This window comes from Triturus cristatus, chromosome 9 (assembly GCF_964204655.1).
Source record: "Triturus cristatus chromosome 9, aTriCri1.1, whole genome shotgun sequence".
Taxonomy (NCBI): Eukaryota; Metazoa; Chordata; class Amphibia; order Caudata; family Salamandridae; genus Triturus; species Triturus cristatus.
In genome coordinates, this window is record NC_140592.1 from 761,026,771 (window position 1) to 761,047,572 (window position 20,802).

A 20,802-nucleotide genomic window follows, 5' to 3' on the forward strand; every position below is an offset into this window, starting at 1 on the left:
TGCGGTAATGGTCCTCAGAGGAATAGCCTCTGGGTACCGGGTGGCATGATCCACCAGAACCAGGATAAACCTGTGACCGGCAGACGTTGGTGGATCCAATGGCCCAACAATGTTGATGCCCACCCTCTCAAAGGGGGTGCCAACGAAAGGCAGTGGTTCCAGGGGAGTCTTCAGCTTCACCCCTGTTTTCCCACTAGCTTGGCAGGTGACACACGTCCTACAAAAAGTGTCGGACGTAATCCTCATCTGAGGCCAGTAGAAGTGAGGGACAAGCCGAGCAAAGGTCTTGTCCTGTCCCAAGTGTCCTGCCAAGGGTATCTCATGAGCCAATTCCAAAAGGAAGGCTCGGTAACGCTGGGGAACCACCAAGGCCCGAGATGATCCATGCACCGGAGCCTTGGGTTCGCTATAGAGGAGACCATCTTCCCAATATATGTGGAAGTTCCCCAAGACGTTACCCGCTGCCTGGGCTTCGGCCTGCCGCCGTAGGCCCTCAAGGGTGGGGCACTCCTTCTGGGCCTGACAAAACTCCTCCCTGGTAGGTCCTCCCTCCACCTGCCATTCTGCAGGGGTAGGTAAGCCCTCCAGGGAAGTCACATCCCCCTCTGTGGACTCCGGGACCACCTCAGTTGCCCCATCCATCTTACGAGGTGCAGATGCCGGGGCAGGCTTCCCCCGTCCCCGTTTACCCTTTTTGGCAGCTGGTTTGGCCTTTGTCCCAGGCTCCAACCTCTGTGAACTCCCCCTCCGGGCAGTCACGGACGGCGTGTTGGCACAAGTCCACTCAGGCGACCCCAACATCTCCATATGAGCCTTGAACTCGACCTCCTTCCAGGCCGTATGTTCAAGGTCATTTCCCTACAGACAGTCGACCGGCATGGCAGAGCTTACCGCAACTCGAAGAGGACCTGCAACCCCTCCCCACTCAAAGGGAATCTGAGCCATCGGATAGTGACCCTCTCGGTTGTCAGCCATCACAACCGGGTGGACTACGTTGGGAACCACCTGCTCTGGGGACACCAGCTGACTCCTTAACATTGTCATGCTGGCTCCTGTGTCCCTCAGAGCCTCCACCCTCTGGCCATTGATGGTGACCCATTGCCTGTACTTGGTAGTATTCGAGGGCACATGGGTCTTAGGAACCATCTCGCAGTCTCCCAGGAACACTAATGTTAGTCCTGCCCACTCACCTCCCTTATCTAGGGGCAACTCCTCCCCGAGCACTGCACTCGCCACCCCAGGGGTCTTTCCTCCAGTGGGAGGGTGTGGTCTCTTAGGATACTTGGTATCCCCCTTGTAGTGCCCAATCTCGCCACACTCATAGCAACGGACAACCCTAGGCTGCTGACCACGGTCAGGATAAGGGGGTTTGTGGGGGCCAACCTTAGGAAGGAATCCTGATCCCTTTCCCTGCGAACTCTTTTGGGGGCCTTTAGGGAACTCCTTCTTTTTGTCTCCCCCCTCTTTCTTCTAGGGAGCGCCCTGTCCAGTCCTTTAGGAATCCCCTCCAGTTCCTTTTGAAGACACCCGGGTACTAGCCCAGATGTCCGCCTCCTCCGCAAGCTTCCTAGGATTAGTCAGCTTGCTGTCCACCAGGTGTTGACGCAGCTCCGGAAAACTTTTCTCGAGGAGGTGCTCCCTCAAAAACAGGTTATACAACCCCTCGTAGTCTTTCACCTCACTGCCTGGCACCCAGCCCTCCAAAGCCTTTTTGGCGCAGTCCTGGAAGTCCACCCAGCTCTGGGTGGACAGCTTTTGGCTACCCCGGAATCTCTGCCTGTACTTCTCAGGGGTCAGCCCAAACTTCATAATCAAGGCGACCCTCATGGTGGGGTAGTTGGTCTGCTCCCATTGTTCTAGGGCTAAAAGGGCATCCCTCCCCACCGGAGGCATGTACCTGTACAGACCACCCCCCCACTGAGCTTCCGGGATCCCATGGGCTCGCAAGGAGACCTCATAGGCAGCCAACCACTTGGCGATGTCATCCCCAACACCGTAGCTGGCAACTACGTCCTTTGGTAAGTGGGGTCTAGGCTCCCTGGTGACTTCTTTCTGTACGCTGCCACCAACAGGACTACTGGGGGTCCCTAACTGAAGGGCCTTGAGATCCAATTCTTTCAAATAGAGCTCATGAAGGTACCTCCGCTCTTCCCTTTCCTTCTCCAAGCGGGCTAATTCCATCCTGAATTGCCTCTCCTCCCTCCTGTCGGCTAAATCAGCCAAAGACAGGCTTCTCCCTGAAGCGCTACTACCGGCCCTTGAAGGCGCCCTGGGTCCTGCAAGCATATTGCTGCTCTCAAGGGGGGAAAAGTAATTCTGCCCCTTCCGTGGTGCCCGGTTCCGGTCCCTCCTCCTCCCGTTCCCCGCTATGGTGGGCCATCACCCAGGCTCTCAAGCTAGTCTGGAGCTCCACTCTCTTTGCTCCCTGCTTGAAAAATACCCCCCTCTCCTGGCAGAATTCCTTTAGCTGGGTTACAGTGTACTCTTCTAGCCTACCCAGCTCAAACTCCATCCTGCCAGGTGGGGCCCTAAACAATGCGGAAAAGAACTCACAAGGTAAGAAGAACCTTCTTCAAAAAGAAAACCACACCACAGGACAGGGATAATTTTGGAAAATCCGAAAAATTCAATCAGGGAGACAACCAGGAGAAAACTCCAATAAAAAACCAAAAATCAGGTGTAGGGTGCGTGGCGCACACTGAATTGCTGATGAGTGGACGCAAGCACAAGCTCAGAATCCCACCGCTGCCACCAACTTGTTGGACCTAGAGACCTACGGTAGCTTGGCTCAGGTGGAAAGGCTTCGTTCCAGAGTAACATGTCGTGCTTGCGTCACACTCACCTCAGCACTCCAGCGTACCATCACTAAAAACGACGCTACACCAAAGAAATTAGAAAAGTTAGAAAAGCTTTATCTTTTCTTTTATCATGTTTCTCTTTTCTTTCAAATGAAACCAATCAGTTTCTATCTAAATGACATTAGGGTCAAAAGCATTTCATTGTGAATAGATTGGCAGTACATAAATACCTTAGACCTGGTATGGAATCAAGCGCGCCACCTGGTGGTCAAACACGACACAGCAAATTCAATAGCGCTTAAAACAGGTCATTCAACATAGCGCTGCACTTGGCAATTTAACAGCACCTCAAATAGAGCATTTAAAACAGGGTGTAGGCACATAGCTATTCCATAGCTCGCTAAAACAGGTCATTCAGCATAGCGCTGCACTTAGCAATTTAACAGCACTTCAAATGGGACATCTGAACATAGCGGTGTCCTCAGTACCTCAATGGCGCCACCCCTGGCAAGTACATGCGGCCTTAACGGGACACCCAGTCTGGGGAGAGGTCCTTGGGCCCCAAAGCCCCTTCCTGGAGCCCTTACAGCACTAGACCTTGCATTTTATTAGTGTCAACCATTACATATCACTGAGGCGCCATATGTTTTCCTTTAGAGCCTTAGACATTTCCAGTGATCCCAGCGCTTCAACCATGGCGTTTAATCAAGAGGTCCAAGCGCTAAACATTGAACCTGATACCTACTTAAGGGACTCGTCTTGTCCAGGGAGGCAGTTATTTCCAGTTATGGGGGCCAACGTTTAGCACTTCACTGGGCACGAGTTCAGGGGGCCATGGGTCGGCCGATTCCGCACTCCAGGGTAGTTGCAGGGCCAAGCGGTCCCAACGATCGAATTCCCCGGGGGAGGGGCGTGCACTGGGCCTCTCCCAGGCCTCCCGCCCTCCTCCCCGGGGTTTACCTTACAGGCCCTTGCGTAGATCCTCGGCCTGGCGGGGGGGGACTCACGATCCTCGGTGCCCCCTCCGCCAGCCGTGCAGGTCTCCCGGCGAAGTCCGGGTCGATCGCGTCTCTCGAGACTTGCAGTGAAGCAAAGCGGGTCTCCGGCAGATCTTCCCGTCCGCCCACGACCTCCGCACCACCGATGAACCGCATCAGGGGCACGCCCGCAGCCCGCCAATGTCAGTGCGGCCTGCGGGGGCGCGGCCCAGTCAGCGAGTGGCAAAGCAGCGAGGGCGGCGTTTGGCAGTCCCCCCCGTCAGGTGACAGGAGTCACTGGCTTCAGGCCTACGCGCGGCCTTCTTGGAATTTTGGTTGCCCTCTCCTCACAGAGGGCCTCGTTGCGAAGGCTGCGACGGCAGTGGCGGGGCCCCGGGCTTCTCCGCGGGCCCCAGTGACGACAGGAGAGATCTTCCGGGCCCTGGGCCGCAGCGGTGAGTACACCTCAGGTCCCCTCGACGGGGGGGGGAGTAGAAATTAAGGGGGTGATCTGCAGCTTGGGGACAAGCAAATCGCACAGAGAATTTCCTGGGTCTGTGGCGGTGATAACGTTTTATGCAGACAAGGGAAGATGACAGTCAACTAGACCCGGATTATTCTAGGGCTCCGGGCAACAGCAGGGATGTAGAGGATAAGGTCGGAGATGGTAACTCTCCCTTCCCCGGTTCTCTTCAGGGGTCCTGGCTAGGCGGGGAGCACAAAAGGTTGACGTGATTCCAGGGTCAGAGGCTGAAGGCAGGGCTAGGTCACAAGGTAGAGGGTAGTGTCAACCGAGGGGGGGAAGAAAAGCAGGCCCTAAGAAAAGTCAGTTCCCCCCTCCAGTGCACCTACCTCCCCACTCAGGTGCCTAGCTCCTGACTACCTCACTTCACACAAAATGGCCGTCGCACCTCACCTCTATATATAGCCTGGGCCTTGACTGTCTAGAGTGGCCCAGAAGGTTCTGGAACCCCTCATGCCAGCCTATGGCCCAGGCTCTGAGGTGACAGTTTAGGCCACCATTTTGTGGAGGATCTCTTTCTCTCACTCCATTTTAGGGAAGCACCTTGCGCTACACTATCAATTAGTGATAATGGGGCGCCCAAAGCCTCTAAGTCAACACCAAAAAAACTAGTGGACAGAAAAATTAGAGGGTAAAGGAAGAAAAATGAGGAGGGGACAGCCAAAGGGCTGGCAGGTCTAACAATGGCATACTGATAGTCCTTATTAGTTATAGCTCTCAGATGTTGTAATATGAGGAGGCGATCATTTGTTGATAGTACTTCCGACATATTTTACCCCGCATTGGCATTCAAGAACATAAAGCACTGATTCTGTTTCACAGGTGATTTTTTCTTTTATCCTATTCATCTTCCCATATATGGCCTTATATTCTGTTTTGTTAATTCCATGTCTGCAAGCTTTACACTTAGCACATTTCAAAAAACCTTAGTTGGAACAGAGAGCCATGTAGTTAAATTAGTTTGTACATGGGTAGATGTCATATAGGAACTTGTTAGGAGATCTCGAAGGGAAGGAGCTTTACTGTAGGTAATGTTGGGTGTTGTAGGTAGTATTTTCTTAGATCTTCATGCAGGAGTAAGATTGTCCAATTATCTTTCAGAATCTCTCTCACCTTCTTGCTGGATGTATTGTATTCAGTTATGGATCTGACATCTTGATTTTTATTCACATCTTCCACATTCAGTACCTATTTGGGTCTTAACAGTATTTCTCGTTTTTTCAAGCTTGCTCTCTTGAGGGCATCCTGTAGAATTGTTTCCGGATAGCCTCTTATTTGAAATCTCCTGTACATTTCTTTTGCTTGTTGTTTAAAATCTGACTCTTCCGAGCAGCAGCGTCTTGTTCTTAAAAACTCTCCATATGGGACACTCCATTTCGAAGGTAATGGGTGTCTGCTGTCGGGATGAAGTGTACTGTTAGTACTGGTTGGTTTCCTGTACATTTTAGTGCAAATTCTCTCTCTTTAGATATAAACCGTGATATCCAAAAAGTTGATTTCTTTATCCTGGATATCAAAAGTGAACTGTAGATTTAGATTATTCCGATTCAAGGATTTCAGAAAGCACTCTAAGTCTGACTTCTCCCCTTCCCAAATTAGGAAAATGTACCACAACATAATGAAAGAGAAATATATAAATGAATCTGGAGGTATTTTCTAGCAAGGCACCAATGGAGCTCACTATTGCCACACAGAGAAAATGTTATGTTATGCCTATAAAGGTTGTAATAATGGATATTATTACACAAGTAAACAGTAAGCACGTTATTGCTTGTAAAGTTTTGAAAGTTGATTTCAGGCCATCAAAATTTAAACCAGTAACTGTAGAGCGTGCACAGATCTCCGCAGTGACTGCCCAAAAGCACTGTCAAAGTCTTTAGATATGGATTTCTTATGCTAATGCAATCAAAACATAGGTATGCTGTTTGCATGCGTTAGCAGATGAAAATAAGGTCTAATTACTTTGCCATTGATATTTTTACTCTATGCTGTCCTTCTGCATCTCACGTTCTTTCTTCTCTCATTCTCTCTAACCCTGTACATCTAGTGTTTGCTTCTCAGCATGTGTGTGTTTTTCTTCCCCTCTCCATATACGCTCTATCCTCCTGCCTTCCTGCATCTATCCCTTCCCTCTCCACTCACAGCAAATAAGATTTATTGCCCAGTTAATAAAAACCATTACAAGACATAATCACATAAAAATAATTAAAACGTTAGAAAAACAATCAGGACTATACCTCATACACAACTTTGGGCCAAATGTACAAAGCAATATAGTGGTCGCAGACATTTCGATTTGGAGTTTATGACCCCAAAAATGCTTTTTGCAATGTTCTAAGCTCATTTTAGGAGGCTGTAACTTTTTCTTGATTCCTATAAAAGGTAGGGATTTCTGTCCATATTTATCAATGGCTTATGAACAAAACACCCGGCTTAAACCATTGAAAAGTTACAGACCCCAATTTTGGTGGTAACCCATTCACAAACTAGGAAAGGGTCTCCTGGGGACTACGTCCCATTTGTGAATGTAAAAAAACAATATTTGTTGTGGAGTAGGACGTCGTCCATGGAACCACTGCCAATTCTCAAACAAACAAAAAAAGTCAACTTTGTGTTTTAAACAGAGCCCGGAAAATAGGCTAGTTTTTTTTTTTAAAACGTTTACTTTACTGAAAGGCAATCACAGACATTGTGGTGTGCTGATGCCAGCAGGCCACGTTCCCTTTGATGACCTCCAATAAAAGTGAGTGGCAATTTGCAACCTACCTCATGAATATTAATGGACAGCACCCAGTTCTATTTACCCCTGCTGCACTACATAAGCAGCAGACCTGCTAACTTGAAATAAGTTTTACCTTGTGAGAGCAGAGGTGTGCTTTAAAGAGGTTGAGTCTAGACTGTGAGAGGGGCTTTGAGCCTCTCAATACTTGGCCAACCATTGAGGAGGGTAGAGGCTCAAAAGAGGGGATGGGCTAGAAGCCCAGAACTGCCTCAGCAGACCCTCCCTTTCTCCCCCCAAAACAAATTACAAAAGCGTCTAAGGATGCTGCAGATGTCCTGGGAAGGTTGTAAACCCCTGTTGGAATTCAGCTCTGCAGAGTTTCCACACAAGGAGCTGGAAACCTTTATGCAGGAGTTTCCAACTTACTGTGTTCACACTGTGAGCAATCAGTTCTGCACAAGTTGACTGTGTGACAGGAGTGGATATCGTACGACACACGGTGGCACCCTGAAGTTCTGCAGCAGGCACTCATTGACCAATGCACACATTAAAACACTCGGACTATCTCACAATGCTCTCAATGGGCAGTTGTGGGCAATGGCCAACAATACGCGGTGAGCTCTGGCCCGGACAATAGGGAGCAGGCAAGGGCTGCTACTTTACTTGTAAAGTGAGCTACTGCTCAAAGTATAAGAAGTGATCTGTGATCTGCGGACATAGTGCAGCAAGCAGAGGTAGTGCAGCACATGATGTCTCAGCCTGTCTTATCTGTGACCTGACCCCTACTCGTCCCTGCGCAGGCAAGGGTAGCAAAAATTAATTACAATGCATTTTACATTTGGAATGCAAACAGTTCATTCGTCTAGTTACAGCTGCCTGGTTTGCTGTGTCAGGACTCCTTTGGCAACTGATTTCCTTGCATTTCAACACTAAAATGCATAAATGTATTGCAGTGCCCTTGTTAGTGGATACCAGGCCGGGGCACACCTGGAACAGCAGATTAAGGGCCTTATTTAGAGCTTGGCGGACGGTTTACTCCATCACAAATGTGGCAAATGTCTCTGCCACCAAACTGCAAGTATATTATAGCCTGTGGCACTTGTAATACCAAGGTCAGATTTCTACAGAATAGCCTGTTCGCCAAACTCTAAATAGGAGCATACATCAGTGAGGTTGGGGATACCATTGGAACCCTCCATTACTTAGGTCAGCTAAAGATAGGAAACATATTTTAAAAACAGAGACTGATCTGTGAAAAACAATTGAAAAATGGAGATTGCAGAGTTCTTCGTGCCTTTTGTCCTAAGCACACTGGGCCTCATTTACAGTTTGGCGGAAGAGTATTCTGTACCTTGAGCGCCAAACGTTGGGCCCGCCTGCTTTATTTTGAATGAGGCAAACCATCAGTTTTCTAAGCCCCTGCTGGCTCCGATGTCAGAATTCTTACTCCGACAGTCCATCAGAGCAGGAGCTGTCAGACAAAGGGTATGAGACTGCCCACTCTATTTAAAGAAGATAGTCTGATGACCTTTTTTTCTGCCCGTCACCGGGTGAAAACGGATGGTCACAAAAAAAAAATAGCCACCCACATCCTGGGAGAAAACTCCCAGGATGTGGGGTCCAATAGTATGTTGTTTCTTAGACACACATTTCTGATTTGGGAGTTTGTTTCTGAAAAACAAACAAGTTTGGGGCACTGCTGTCTAAAATATAGAGTTGGCGCACCAAATCTTTACAACCTTATAGAGCTGCCATGATGGCAGCTGGTGTAAATGCACCGAGATCACCACTGGACTGGCAGAGAGCCCAAAATATGACGGTCTTCTGTCATCAGGGTGAAGAATGTAATAATGTCCTGCGCCACCCTGACTGATTGAGTAAAGACTGCCAAGGGCTAAATCACCTCATAATCAAATTAAATATAATGCACCAAATAAATAATGAACACTTTTTTCTGATCAAAGGAATAAGATGACACATTGAGCTAAGCTTTTGCCAGTTGGCATTTGTGTGTGTCCCACAGGTGAGACGTTCGAATTTTAGCAAAACCAACTCCAGATTTCCTCCATAAAATGTTGATAAATTGAGTAATGTAACACTGCAGTCCTTACCTGTTTTACATTGCTGACTTGTTCCTCCTTTTCAGAGAGCTTTTCTACTATCATTGCGTGGCATTCCTCCTTTTCTACGTTTCGTTTCTTCTTTACTTCTATCTTCGCGTTCATCTCTGCAATCTGCAACGAAAATAACATTCCTTTGAAGCCTGGGCCTTGTGAAAATGTTATAGAGCACACCACTATAACACACTTTAGCTTCCTTCAATAATGAACAGGATATCATAGTTACATATACTATGTTGATGGCAGCATTTACAAGAGCCTGCTACTCCCATGGGCAATGATAGACAGACTTAGAAAAACTGTTGAGAAGCCTCAGAATCTTCTTGTGAATCACAAACACTGTTTTTTTAGCTGGTAATATCAATCAGAAAGATACAGTGTTTTTGGATTGTAGTCCTTTGTTTCAAAGAGGTTTATATTTACTTGTAGCCTTATAACTCGTACAACATGCCCATCAGGAGGACCGAGCGCTGTAGAAAACTAGTAACATGGACGTGTAATAAATGATAAAACCGTAATTTAAAGAGGAGGTAGTCACATTTTTGGCTTTCTGGTTCACTGGGGTGTGAACCCTGGTCAAGCAGCAACCACAATCCTAGTCAGGGTAAGGCACAAGCAAACTCCAATTTAACCTGTGCTCAACCCCCTGGTAGCTTGTCACAGAGCAGTCAGGCTTAACTTGGAGGCAATGTGTAAAGTATTTGTGCAACACTTCAAAAGGTAAAACAGTGAAAACACCAAACACAAAGTATCCCACACCAGGTTAGAATAATAAAGCAGATTATAATAAATACAACAAGGCCAAAACTACAAAAGTCCAATTAGTAGACCCAGAGTTCTGAATTTTTAAAGAATAAACTGTACAATAGCACCTAAAGCATAAAGTGGCAACCAGGGATTTCTGTTCACGCTGGACTTGGTCTAAGTCAAATGTTCAAGCCGACCGTGATGGAGCGTGGGTCGGACTCAGTTCCAGATTTTTCTAGCTGAAGATTTACGTCCTCAAGGTTTGTGCTAAGAGTCCTGCTCGCATGTAAAAAGTTCACCAGGAGGAAGAAGAGTGTCACTGGCGGTGGTCGGTGGGGCGCAAAGAGCAGACCGGGCATCACAAATGGGCTTGCTTGAGCTTCATAGTGGCCGTCCATGAGCGCAAACAATGCTTGCTGTGGGAAGAGACAGGCTTTCTGCGGCTAGCACTGATTTTCGGTAAAGCAGCGTAGTTCAGGTGCGAATGGGCCCATTCGTGGTTGCAAAGAGCCCAAAAGCATGAATTAGGAGCCAGCTGAGCAACACCAATGGTCTAGGACCTGTGAGGCACCTCGTGGGAGTCAGGAACTCATTGAAGAAGGGTCCAGGAGCTGTGGGGAGCTGTTATGTCCCTGGGGCTCAGATCAGGAGGCCAGCAAACTAGCCGTTTGAGTCACTCAGGAGTCCTGGGTTCAATATGGGTTGCAGGTCCAGTTGTACTTCCCCAGGCAAGAGAGCAGCAGGCAGCAGGTCAGCACAGCAAGGCAGTATCTCCTTCAGAGTAACAGTTCAGCAGAGTGTGTTCACTGGTGCCCTGGGTGTCTTTGAAGGGCATGTAATTCCCTGACTCCCCTGCCTTGGCTCCTAGCTGGCTAAAGTGACCATGCAGAGTTGTTAAGCCCTTTGTGAGGAGAAAGGACACAGTTTATTCAGGTGTAAGTGAGGCTGGGCCCAAACGTTCCCTCCCACCCCACCAGTGATCGCTCATCCAGTCACACCTAGGCTCCTATTGTGTGTGGCTGTGTAGGAGGAACACACAAAGCCCATCTGCTAACTACACTCAGTCATGTGATTAGAGACAGACTGCAGGCACCAAATGCCAAAAGTGGCATTTTAAGAATTGCAATTTAAAATCCAACTTCACCATAAGTTAGGATTTTAAATTGTAATTCTACAGACACCAAACTTTAAGGGTTCATCTCTTCCCATTTGGAAATTACACTTATAAAATGTAATACGGTAACTCCAATGTTATCCTATGGGAGGGAGAGGTCTTGCAGAAGTGAAAAACAAATGTATGAGTTTTTCACTACCATGACATGTAAAACTTAAGAGTACATGTCATACCTTTTAAATACACTGCACCCTACCCACTGGGCTGTCCAGTGCCTACTCTAGGAGTGACTTATATGTAAAAAAAGGAAGATTTGGGTCTGGCAAAAGATTTATTTTAGGTCAACATGGCAGTTTAAAACTGCACACACAGGTTCTGCAATGGCAGGCTCGAGACATGCTTACGAGAATAGCATATTCAGTGCTGCAGGCCCACTAGTAGCATTCAATTTATATGCCCTTGGCACATGTGGTGCACTTTGCTATGGAATTATAAGTAAATTAAATATGCCATTTGGGGACAAGATAACATTACCAAGTTTTAAGGAGTGAGCACCTGCACTTTAGCACTGTTTAGCAGTGTTAAAGTGCTCAGAGCCCTAAGGCCCACAAAAATAGGAGAGCCAACATGTATGGGGGAAGACTACCTTACAGCAGACAGGTATAACATGCACCATTAGAGTTTTTAGAAATCAATATCAATGTGCAAGCTTTGATTTGACTGTCATACAATGCAGAAAACATCTGTGAAGTTTTATGGAATGGGCTTCAAAAGACTATGGTTTGATTTGCCAAAATTTACCAGTGGAAAATAGCAGGTTATGCAGTAATTACAGTGGCGCTCTCAATTACAGTACATTCTGTAGCAGAATTTACTGAGCACATTGGAATTGAGCAAATCTTATGGAATCATAGCAATTGGTTAAACTAGACATTCTGGATAAAATAACTTTTCACGATCAGTGACAAAAGGACTCCTGATTTGGGGACAGTTTGGTAAGGCCAGAAACATCCAAGTTGCGCCCGCACCTACAAGCAAGTTGGCTGTTATATTTGTATTTATTATATTATTTTTACTAAATACTTAAACATTTCACTAAGACTCTTTCAGGCACATGCATCAAAAGAAAAACCGGTCGCAAACGCGCAGATTCTCAGAATCTGCCCCTTTGCGACTGGTATTTTTGCATTTGGGATGCATCATCCCAAATGCAAAAATCGCAATTTGAGTAATCTCTAAATTACGATTACTTAAATTGCGATTGCATTTAAGGAATCCCAAACTGAGATTCCTTAAATGCAATGCATTAAAGTAAAAAAAATAGCGATTTCGCTAATAGGGTGCGCAAATTACCATGAAGTTGAACTTCATGGTAATTTGCAAAACCTTTGAAAAAAGCACTTTTGTGCATTTTTCAAAGTTTCATGTTGCGCACACACATGCCCTTAGGGCATGTGTGTGCGCAACATATGTGCACAGGTCAATTCCAGGGGTGCACCAGGGTGTCCTTTTAACACCCTTGCACCCTGAAATTGAATGCGCTATTTGTGAGTACTTATTGGTACTCGCAAATTGCGCTTGCAATTTCCCATTCACTCCTATGGGCCTGTATGCCCATAGGAATGAATGGGAAGCTATTCCTTATTTGCGACTCGCAATTTGCGAATCGCAAATAAGGAATGTGTAGGAATCGCTATTATTATAGTGATTCCTACATGCATAGGATTTTGCGAGTCCTTAATTGCGAATCCTTAATATTCGCAATTAAGGACTCGCAAAATGGTAGCTTGATGCATGTGCCAGTTTGTACATAACAACAGTAAATAAGTCAATATCAGCCTTAGATGACCAAGGCCAAGCTTGCTACACTGTTTGTGTGTTTGTTTTTGCTACCCATCGGGTCTAGAGGAAAGTCTGGGCACTCGCAAGACTTTCCGCACAGGAAATCACTCCATTTACCTTTTCAGCGTGAAATCGACGTCAGGATGTTCTCCAATTATCTAAAGCACCCTCATCTTTCTTCAAGCATTCAGCCTTGAGTTTGCTACAGTATGCTATGTTTTATTTACCTTTCCTTCTTTGCCAGAGGTACTCTAAAACATCATTTTGTTGCATTAGCACCTTAAAAAAACATAAATATATGTAAAAAAGCACAGGATAATTACGTGAGCTAGCAGGAAAGACAGATTGACATAGGGAAAGAAAGAGACAAAAAGTGCGTGTGTTATGATAAAGAAAGTATTAAAGATTTGGAAAGAACAAGAGACAAATATATAAATTGTGGGTAAGGGGAATGTTTCAAAAACAGAAGCAAGGAGTAAGAGACAGAATCTAATTGTGGGGACAAGAGAAAGTAACAAGGAATAAATGCGATTTGAGCAAAATAAAGGAAGAGGGGGCAGGACAATTAAGAGGGGGAAGGAGAGACAGAGAGAGAAAATGATTGAGCGAGAGGAAGCAGTGAAGTTTTAAGACATGGGCAAAGTGGGCTTCTAGCAAGAGTTCTAGCCCCTAGGCAGCTCCTGGGGTTGTGACTACCAAAGGATCATCCAGAATGCCGCAGCCAGACTCGTCCTCAGAACCCCACGGCACGAACACATGACCCAACACCTACGTAACCTCCACTGGCTCCCCGTCGAGAAGAGAGTTACCTTCAAACTGCTCACCCACGCCTACAAATCCCTCCACAACATCGAACCCAAATACCTCAACGAGAGAGTCTCCTTCCACGTACCCAAGAGGAACCTCTGCTCCGCAGACCTCGCCCTCCCAGAGACCCCCCGCATCCCCAGAACCAGAGCAGGAGGAAGAGCTTTCTCCTACGTCGCAGCCAAAGCCTGGAACGAGCTCCCGGTGAACATCAGATGCCCCCCCCCCCCCCTCCACACCTTCAGGAAGAACCTCAAGACCTGGCTCTTCGATTGAACTGGAGCTGAACCCCCCACGCCTTGAGGCCCTCATGGGTGAGTAGCGTGCTTTATAAATCCACTGATTGATTGATTGATTAAAAGGATAATGGGTGCAGCTACCTGAAACTTAAGACTGTCAAAACAGAATTCCGTTAGTCACAAACAATAATTAGCAGCCCACCAAATCAATATGATTCACCCCTACACCTATCTCCACCTCAAGGGACACATCACCAACAAAATGAAGATGGCCTGGTGCAAGCTCTCTCTACTTAAGAAAGTGAAACCATTCCTCCAAGAAAGCAACTTCTGAACTGCCACTGAAGCATATGTTTTCTTGCGAATGGATGGTGGCCATGCCCTGCTACACCACCTCTCAGACTCCACACAGACCCCCCGAGGGAGCATCCTAAATGCTGAAGCACTCCTCACGAAATATGACGACATCACCCCCACCATGGTGGAATTACACTGGGTCCCTTTGCTGGCCCACAACATCTTCAAAACCAGCTGCAGGATCTACAAAGGGAAGTCTGAATTCCGAGATCCGACATTCACTTGAGCCTGGTCCTGCGAAGGGAAAGTTGCTGGTGCCCTGCCCTCCTCTGCTCACCTCAAGCCCCGCTGGTGCTCCGTTGTGTGTTTCCCCGCCGCTGCCGCCAGACCACCTCGCGGCCCTGGTGTGGGGAGACTACTGCTCCCAGGCGCCCTAGCGCCCCCTGACGTCACCAAAGCGCCCGGAGGCGCTCAAAAGACCGACGCTCCCTCGGTGGAGCGGGAAGTCTGAATTCCGAGATCCGACATTCACTTGAGCCTGGTCCTGCGAAGGGAAAGTTGCTGGTGCCCTGCCCTCCTCTGCTCACCTCAAGCCCCGCTGGTGCTCCGTTGTGTGTTTCCCCGCCGCTGCCGCCAGACCACCTCGCGGCCCTGGTGTGGGGAGACTACTGCTCCCAGGCGCCCTAGCGCCCCCTGACGTCACCAAAGCGCCCGGAGGCGCTCAAAAGACCGACGCTCCCTCGGTGGAGCGGGAAGTCTGAATTCCGAGATCCGACATTCACTTGAGCCTGGTCCTGCGAAGGGAAAGTTGCTGGTGCCCTGCCCTCCTCTGCTCACCTCAAGCCCCGCTGGTGCTCCGTTGTGTGTTTCCCCGCCGCTGCCGCCAGACCACCTCGCGGCCCTGGTGTGGGGAGACTACTGCTCCCAGGCGTCCTAGCGCCCCCTGACGTCACCAAAGCGCCCGGAGGCGCTCAAAAGACCAACGCTCCCTCCGCGTCGCGGGACGCGCGCGGGCGGCGCCGGGAGAAGCCCGGGAAAAGGGCGGGACCGTCTGTGGCCGTCCGGGGCCGGAAGAGGCTGGGCTGGGCCTATCCCCCTTACATCTGCGTTTTGCTGCTCAAGGTAAAGCCTGTCTGTTGGCACTGTTCGAGACTCTTGTATACCGGTGTGTGTTATCATACTCAGTGCGTACACGGCTGGGTCATCTCCTTTGGTTCCTACGAAGATCACGCTGACTCTGGTAAAAACTCCTGGCACAGAGCACTGCAATAGACACTTGTGTTTTGTGTGTAATCCTGATCACTTCTTCTGCAATCATGGCTATGTCCACACGTTCGGGAAAGGGAGGTGGGGCTGGTGATCGTACTGTGAGTGGCACTTTAGACCATTTCATTATACGTGCTTGCTCTGTGTTAGAAAAAGAAATTGCCATCACGGAACGGCGCCTATCACTTGATCCGTTGTATACTAAGAGGTCGTCACTGGGTAACATAGCCCTAGCAGCCTCCCCCGTGTTAGGACCTACACAGATTATTACATCTAGTTCATGTCTTACGCAGTCTGTGGAGCCTGTGGAGCCTAGCGGAGACGTAATTACCAACAGTTCTGCTATTAATGGTCCTCCCCTTCATTTAGATTCTTCTTGCTTTCCCACGCAGGCAGCTCACCCAGCTCCCCCTGTGTCGTCAGCTATCACAGTAACAGGTCACGCTCTTGTCTCTCCTCTTGAGGCCCCTATTGCTGTAGGACCAAAAGTTGTTCCTAGTAAAAGGAAAAGAGTAGGTAGTGGCCATAAGGGGGACCCCCAAAAAGTTTCCAAGAAACTAAAATCCAAGCCATGTAATAACAATAATACCAACTCTGGACGTGCAGTTCCTTTTTCCTCATGCCCCCAGAGAAATCACCTATCACCTAGGCTTTCTACTAACTCAGCCCTTGATTTTTCATCTGCAGAACATCCATCTTCCAACTTAGGTGCTTTTGGCCACGAGTCCCAACCTCCTATAATTGATCAAATAGAACTTCTTTTTAAATCCTTTATGCTCCCTCTGATCGAAAGGGTGAGGACTCTGTCTGAGAGGCTTGAGAGGTTTGAACAGGCCTCCCTAGATAATTTCTTCTCCCTTAAATCTCTGATCAAGTTGCATGCGAAGATTGGTCATGATAACTGTGATAGTGGTCAACCAACAATGATGGCGTCAAGTGAGCTTACCTCCCCGCCTATCTTGTCAAATTCTAATACCATCCCAACCATTAGGCCCAAGAACGTACCATCCACTGCACCCCATAAATCAGTACCATCTTCCCTTTCTCGGAATTGCAAACCAAAGAATAAAGAAGCTCTGGTTTATGGTCCGGTACCACGCTGTGCGAGTGCAGGAGCATCGTCTCACGAGATGGAGCCCACTACGCATCAACATATACCTCCTGATGTGAACCCTGCTCTTGCCCCCACGAATGACAATTCTGCCAGCACTCAGCAAGTTTTGCCACATATTAATTTACCACCCGAGTGTTTGCCTTACGTGGTTGTCTTAGTGGGAGTTCCCCATCTTAAAGCTGGTAAACGTGAATCCTTCTCTGAACTGAAAAACAAAACAACATACTGGCTGAACAATAACAGGCCGCTCCCGAGGCATTTGGATGGCCATGTTCTCTACGTCAGAAGAGTCTCTTGGGTGGGTAATAGATGCAAAAACGTATCTGGGGACTGTATCCTTGTAAATTTTAGAGACCCAAGGGTCCCAAGGTTTATCTGTAATCATCATGCTGGCCCTGTTCAGAATGGCATAGGCTGTTACGATCTAAGCCAATTTTATTCAGACTTTTCTTATTCCCAGCACTCACGGTTTCTTTCCCATACAGCGTATGAAGGGTGCTATGATGGGGATCAACTGATTAGAGTTATTGACCTTGCTATTCCTTCTTTTAATAGACATAGAGAACCACATTTCCAGAATGACTCATACTGACATGGAACCCTGCCTATGGCTGATCTCTGTATTTCCCCAGGGGAGACTTCTAATAACGCAATGACGACCCCTCTCGCATTGTCTGTAGATTTCTCTTCTAATCCATCTATATTTTATTACTCTAACCAGAGGTCACAGCCTGGTCTATACCCCCAGCTTAGTGCCGTCCGTCCACTGGCCCCGCTACTCACTTGTCAACAGGGTGTCTCTAATCATATTATTTCTTCACCCCCCTGTGATCCCCCCAAAATTGACTTTCCTTTGAAGATCCTAAGCTGGAATGTTGCTGGCCTTTCGAGCAAATTAGATCTCCCAGCTTGGAATTCTTTAATTGAGTCTTATTGTATTTGTATATTTCAGGAGACATGGAGTACAGTACCCCACCATATGGTGGGTTACACTACTTTTTTTGAACCGGCCGTTTTATCCCCGTCTGGGAGAGGCCGCCCCTCTGGAGGTCTCCTCATCTGGGTTAGTATCTCCTCGAGATGTACTGTCAAGCAGGCCAACCACATTTCCCCATATCTATTAAGGATTACTTTCAAGGGACCACAGGGTGAAAAGTCTCTTATTTTATTTAACGTTTATGCTAGGGGCTTAAGTGGGGGAGCTTTGTCATCCACTCTTATGTCCCTTGAACAGGAATTGCGCAAGTGTCCCCAGGCCTCTCATGTTCTGATTGCAGGAGACTTCAATTGCTCCTTTGAGCCTCTTTCTGTGCTAGACTCCCAAGAGCTTCTGGAGGACGATGCCAAAAGAGGTATTCCCGTATTATCTTTGCCTCCTATTACGAGATGGTCAAAGTCAGTTATTTTTATGAACTCCTTGACACTGGAGTTTGGCCTAAGGGCGGCTAATGGTAGAACTCGGTCGGACCAACATGGTGCCCACACTTATAACAGGATAGGCCACACCTCAAGGATCGATTACATCCTCCTTGATTTTAAACTATGGCCATTTGTCCAAGACATGGAAGTAATCTCGTCTGCGGACAGCGACCACAATCAGCTATCCCTAAGCATACATCCTTTATGGGAGAAAGACACAGGCCCCATGATCTTGCCAGTTGGTCCACTCATGACTACCCCTGAGGTATGTCCATCTAATTGTGAGAGACGCCTTAAATGGCGCAAAGTGATGCTCGATGAGACGAAAGTCCAGTCGATTGGATCCATCTTGTGTGGTGCACAAGAAGAGTTAGCCTCCCTATACTCCCATGAGACCTATCATGCTAAGGTTTCTACGCTTTTCCAAGGCCTCATTAAAGATTTGGGGTCCTTATTTTTAGTAAAAGGCAAAGGTAGACAACTAGCAGGGGGGGGAAAGCAGAAATCAGTAGGAGGTTGGTACTCAAATGATTGCAGGTTGAAGAAATCGGCCTTAATTGCAGCCCTTAAAAGCAGAGTCATTCCTGAGATTCAGCTGGCTAGGAGAGAGTATAGGATTAGTGTGGCTGGTGCTAAAAATGCTTGGGAAGACTTATATTGGCAGACACTAAAGGAAGCTTCCCTTAAGCGGGATTCTGGCCTCTTTTGGAGCACTATTAGGACAAAGAATAGACCTGATCAAGATCTCATCACTTGCAACATCCCCTGTGCGGCTTGGTTTGACCATTTCTCCAAGCTCTATTCATTTTGCCCTGAGAGCGAGGGCGAGCGTCCTTGTGTGGAGGCTCCCCCCATCAAGGATTTAGCATCATCTGATCATTTTAGTGAAGGGGAAGTGATTAATGCCATTAAATCCATTGTCCCCCAGAAGGCAGCAGGCCCTGATGGTATTCCCGGGGACATACTTAGACTCGACCCAGTAAGATGGGCGAAGCTTCTTTTAGCTTTAATTAATGCCATTATGAATGGAGCACCGGTCCCAGACTCCTGGAAGGGGGCAGAGGTAGTTCCAATTTTTAAGAAGGGAGGTAGGGATGACCCGGCAAATTACCGCCCTATTAGCCTGATAGATTCAACTCAGAAGGTTGTAGGAAAGGTGATCCTGGAAAGGATGTTATCTTGGATAAGTGATAATAACATCCTCTCGAACTACCAGGCGGGTTTTAGAACCGGGACTGGTACTATAGAGCAAGTCTTTAGACTGCTCCTTATTTACTGGAAGGTTGTTTTTCTTGGGAAAGGTAGTCTTTACCTTGCCTTTATAGATCTTAAAACAGCCTTCGACCTAGTCCCTCGTTCCACCCTTTGGAATGTCCTTGCCACTATGAAGATTCCACCATATCTGTTAGCTCTTCTGTATAAATTACATGAGGGGAATTTTGCACAGGTACGCTGGGGTTCCCAAGGTCAAAAAACAGATAGAATTCCAGTGAACAGGGGCGTCCGCCAGGGATGTGTTCTTGCCCCTACTCTATTTTCACTTTACGTGAATGGTGTAGTGGAGCATTTGGCACAAGTTCCTTCTGATGCACCATCCCTGGCGGGCGAACGTATTCCAACACTCCTGTTCGCTGACGATACTCTCCTAATATCCAAATCACCTATGGGTCTCCAAACCCTACTGAACAGCTTCCAATCCTTTTGTACCAATAGAGGGCTTTTAATAAACTCCTCTAAAACCAAATACCTGATTCTGAACCCACCAAAGAAGTTAGGTCGCCCCCTATACTAAGCTCAGCCGTTTTGGAAAGGGTAAAAGAATTTGACTATTTGGGCATCCGTATTTCCGACAAAATGCAGTGGTCATCACACATATACAAGATGCTCCTAAATCACAAGCGGATTACTGGAGCCCTCCTTAGAGAGCATCGTTCTTCCTCCTCTAGACCAATAGCTCCCGCCCTTACGATATATAAAGCTAGAGGTGTAAGCTCAGCACTTTATGGAGCTGAACTATGGGGTATGAATAATATTGATCAGCTTGCTAAATCCGAGTCGACATTCCTTAAAGAATTGATGGCACTCCCTCAGAGTACACCTGTCACTCCCCTGCTGATGGATTTAGGGTGCCAGGCTCTGAGGGATACGGCAAGAGTTCGCCCTCTCCTTCTTTGGGCCCGCCTTTGGCGCACCCCGGAGCTCGCGAAGTATGCTGAGGGTTTGTCCGAAATTCTTTCCATGTCGTGTTGGCATAAGATCAAGTGGTTAAGGGATGTTAAGTCCTTACTGTTTGACATTGGCCTAAAGGATGCCTGGGTAAATAGAACTTCTCCACCAAAACCTGAATTAAAGTTAATTTATTGGAGATGGGTCACTGCGAGGAGGAATTCAAGTTCCCATGGTGCTAGATGCACCATGGAATTCCTAAGGCTCAAAGAAGAAGTGCGCTTTGAGCCTTATCTCGATACTATTCAGAAACCCTTTGATCGCGCACTTTATTTTAAATTTAGGGTGGGCACTCTTCCAGTGCATGAGTTGACCGCGCGCTGGAAACCCCCTTTACAAACATCGCCTTTCTGTCCTTTCTGCGAGACCAAGCCTGAATCAATAGCACACATTTTATTTGCTTGTCCGGAATATAAACACCCAAGGTCATTTTGGCTTAAACCTTTGTGCAGAAACATGGGGATCAGAGACTATAATCAAGCCTTGCGTATCCTTAGATCAGATACCAGAACCCTGTATGTTTGTGCACTCTCCAAGTTTTTAAGGTGGGCCTGGATTCTAAGATCTAAACGTCTCGCAGTCCAAATGTAA

General features: G+C 47.5%; 1 protein-coding gene across 1 annotated transcript in view; it reads right to left on the reverse strand.

Annotated features, from left to right (window-relative positions):
- CCDC175 (coiled-coil domain containing 175) overlaps positions 1-20,802 on the reverse strand; it is a 269,138-nt gene that overhangs the window by 131,256 nt on the left and 117,080 nt on the right. Inside the window, exon 6 of the mRNA XM_085628003.1 lies at positions 9,132-9,254. Within this exon, the coding sequence (XP_085484129.1) occupies positions 9,132-9,254 (123 nt within the window). The remainder of the gene's footprint in view (positions 1-9,131; positions 9,255-20,802) is intronic.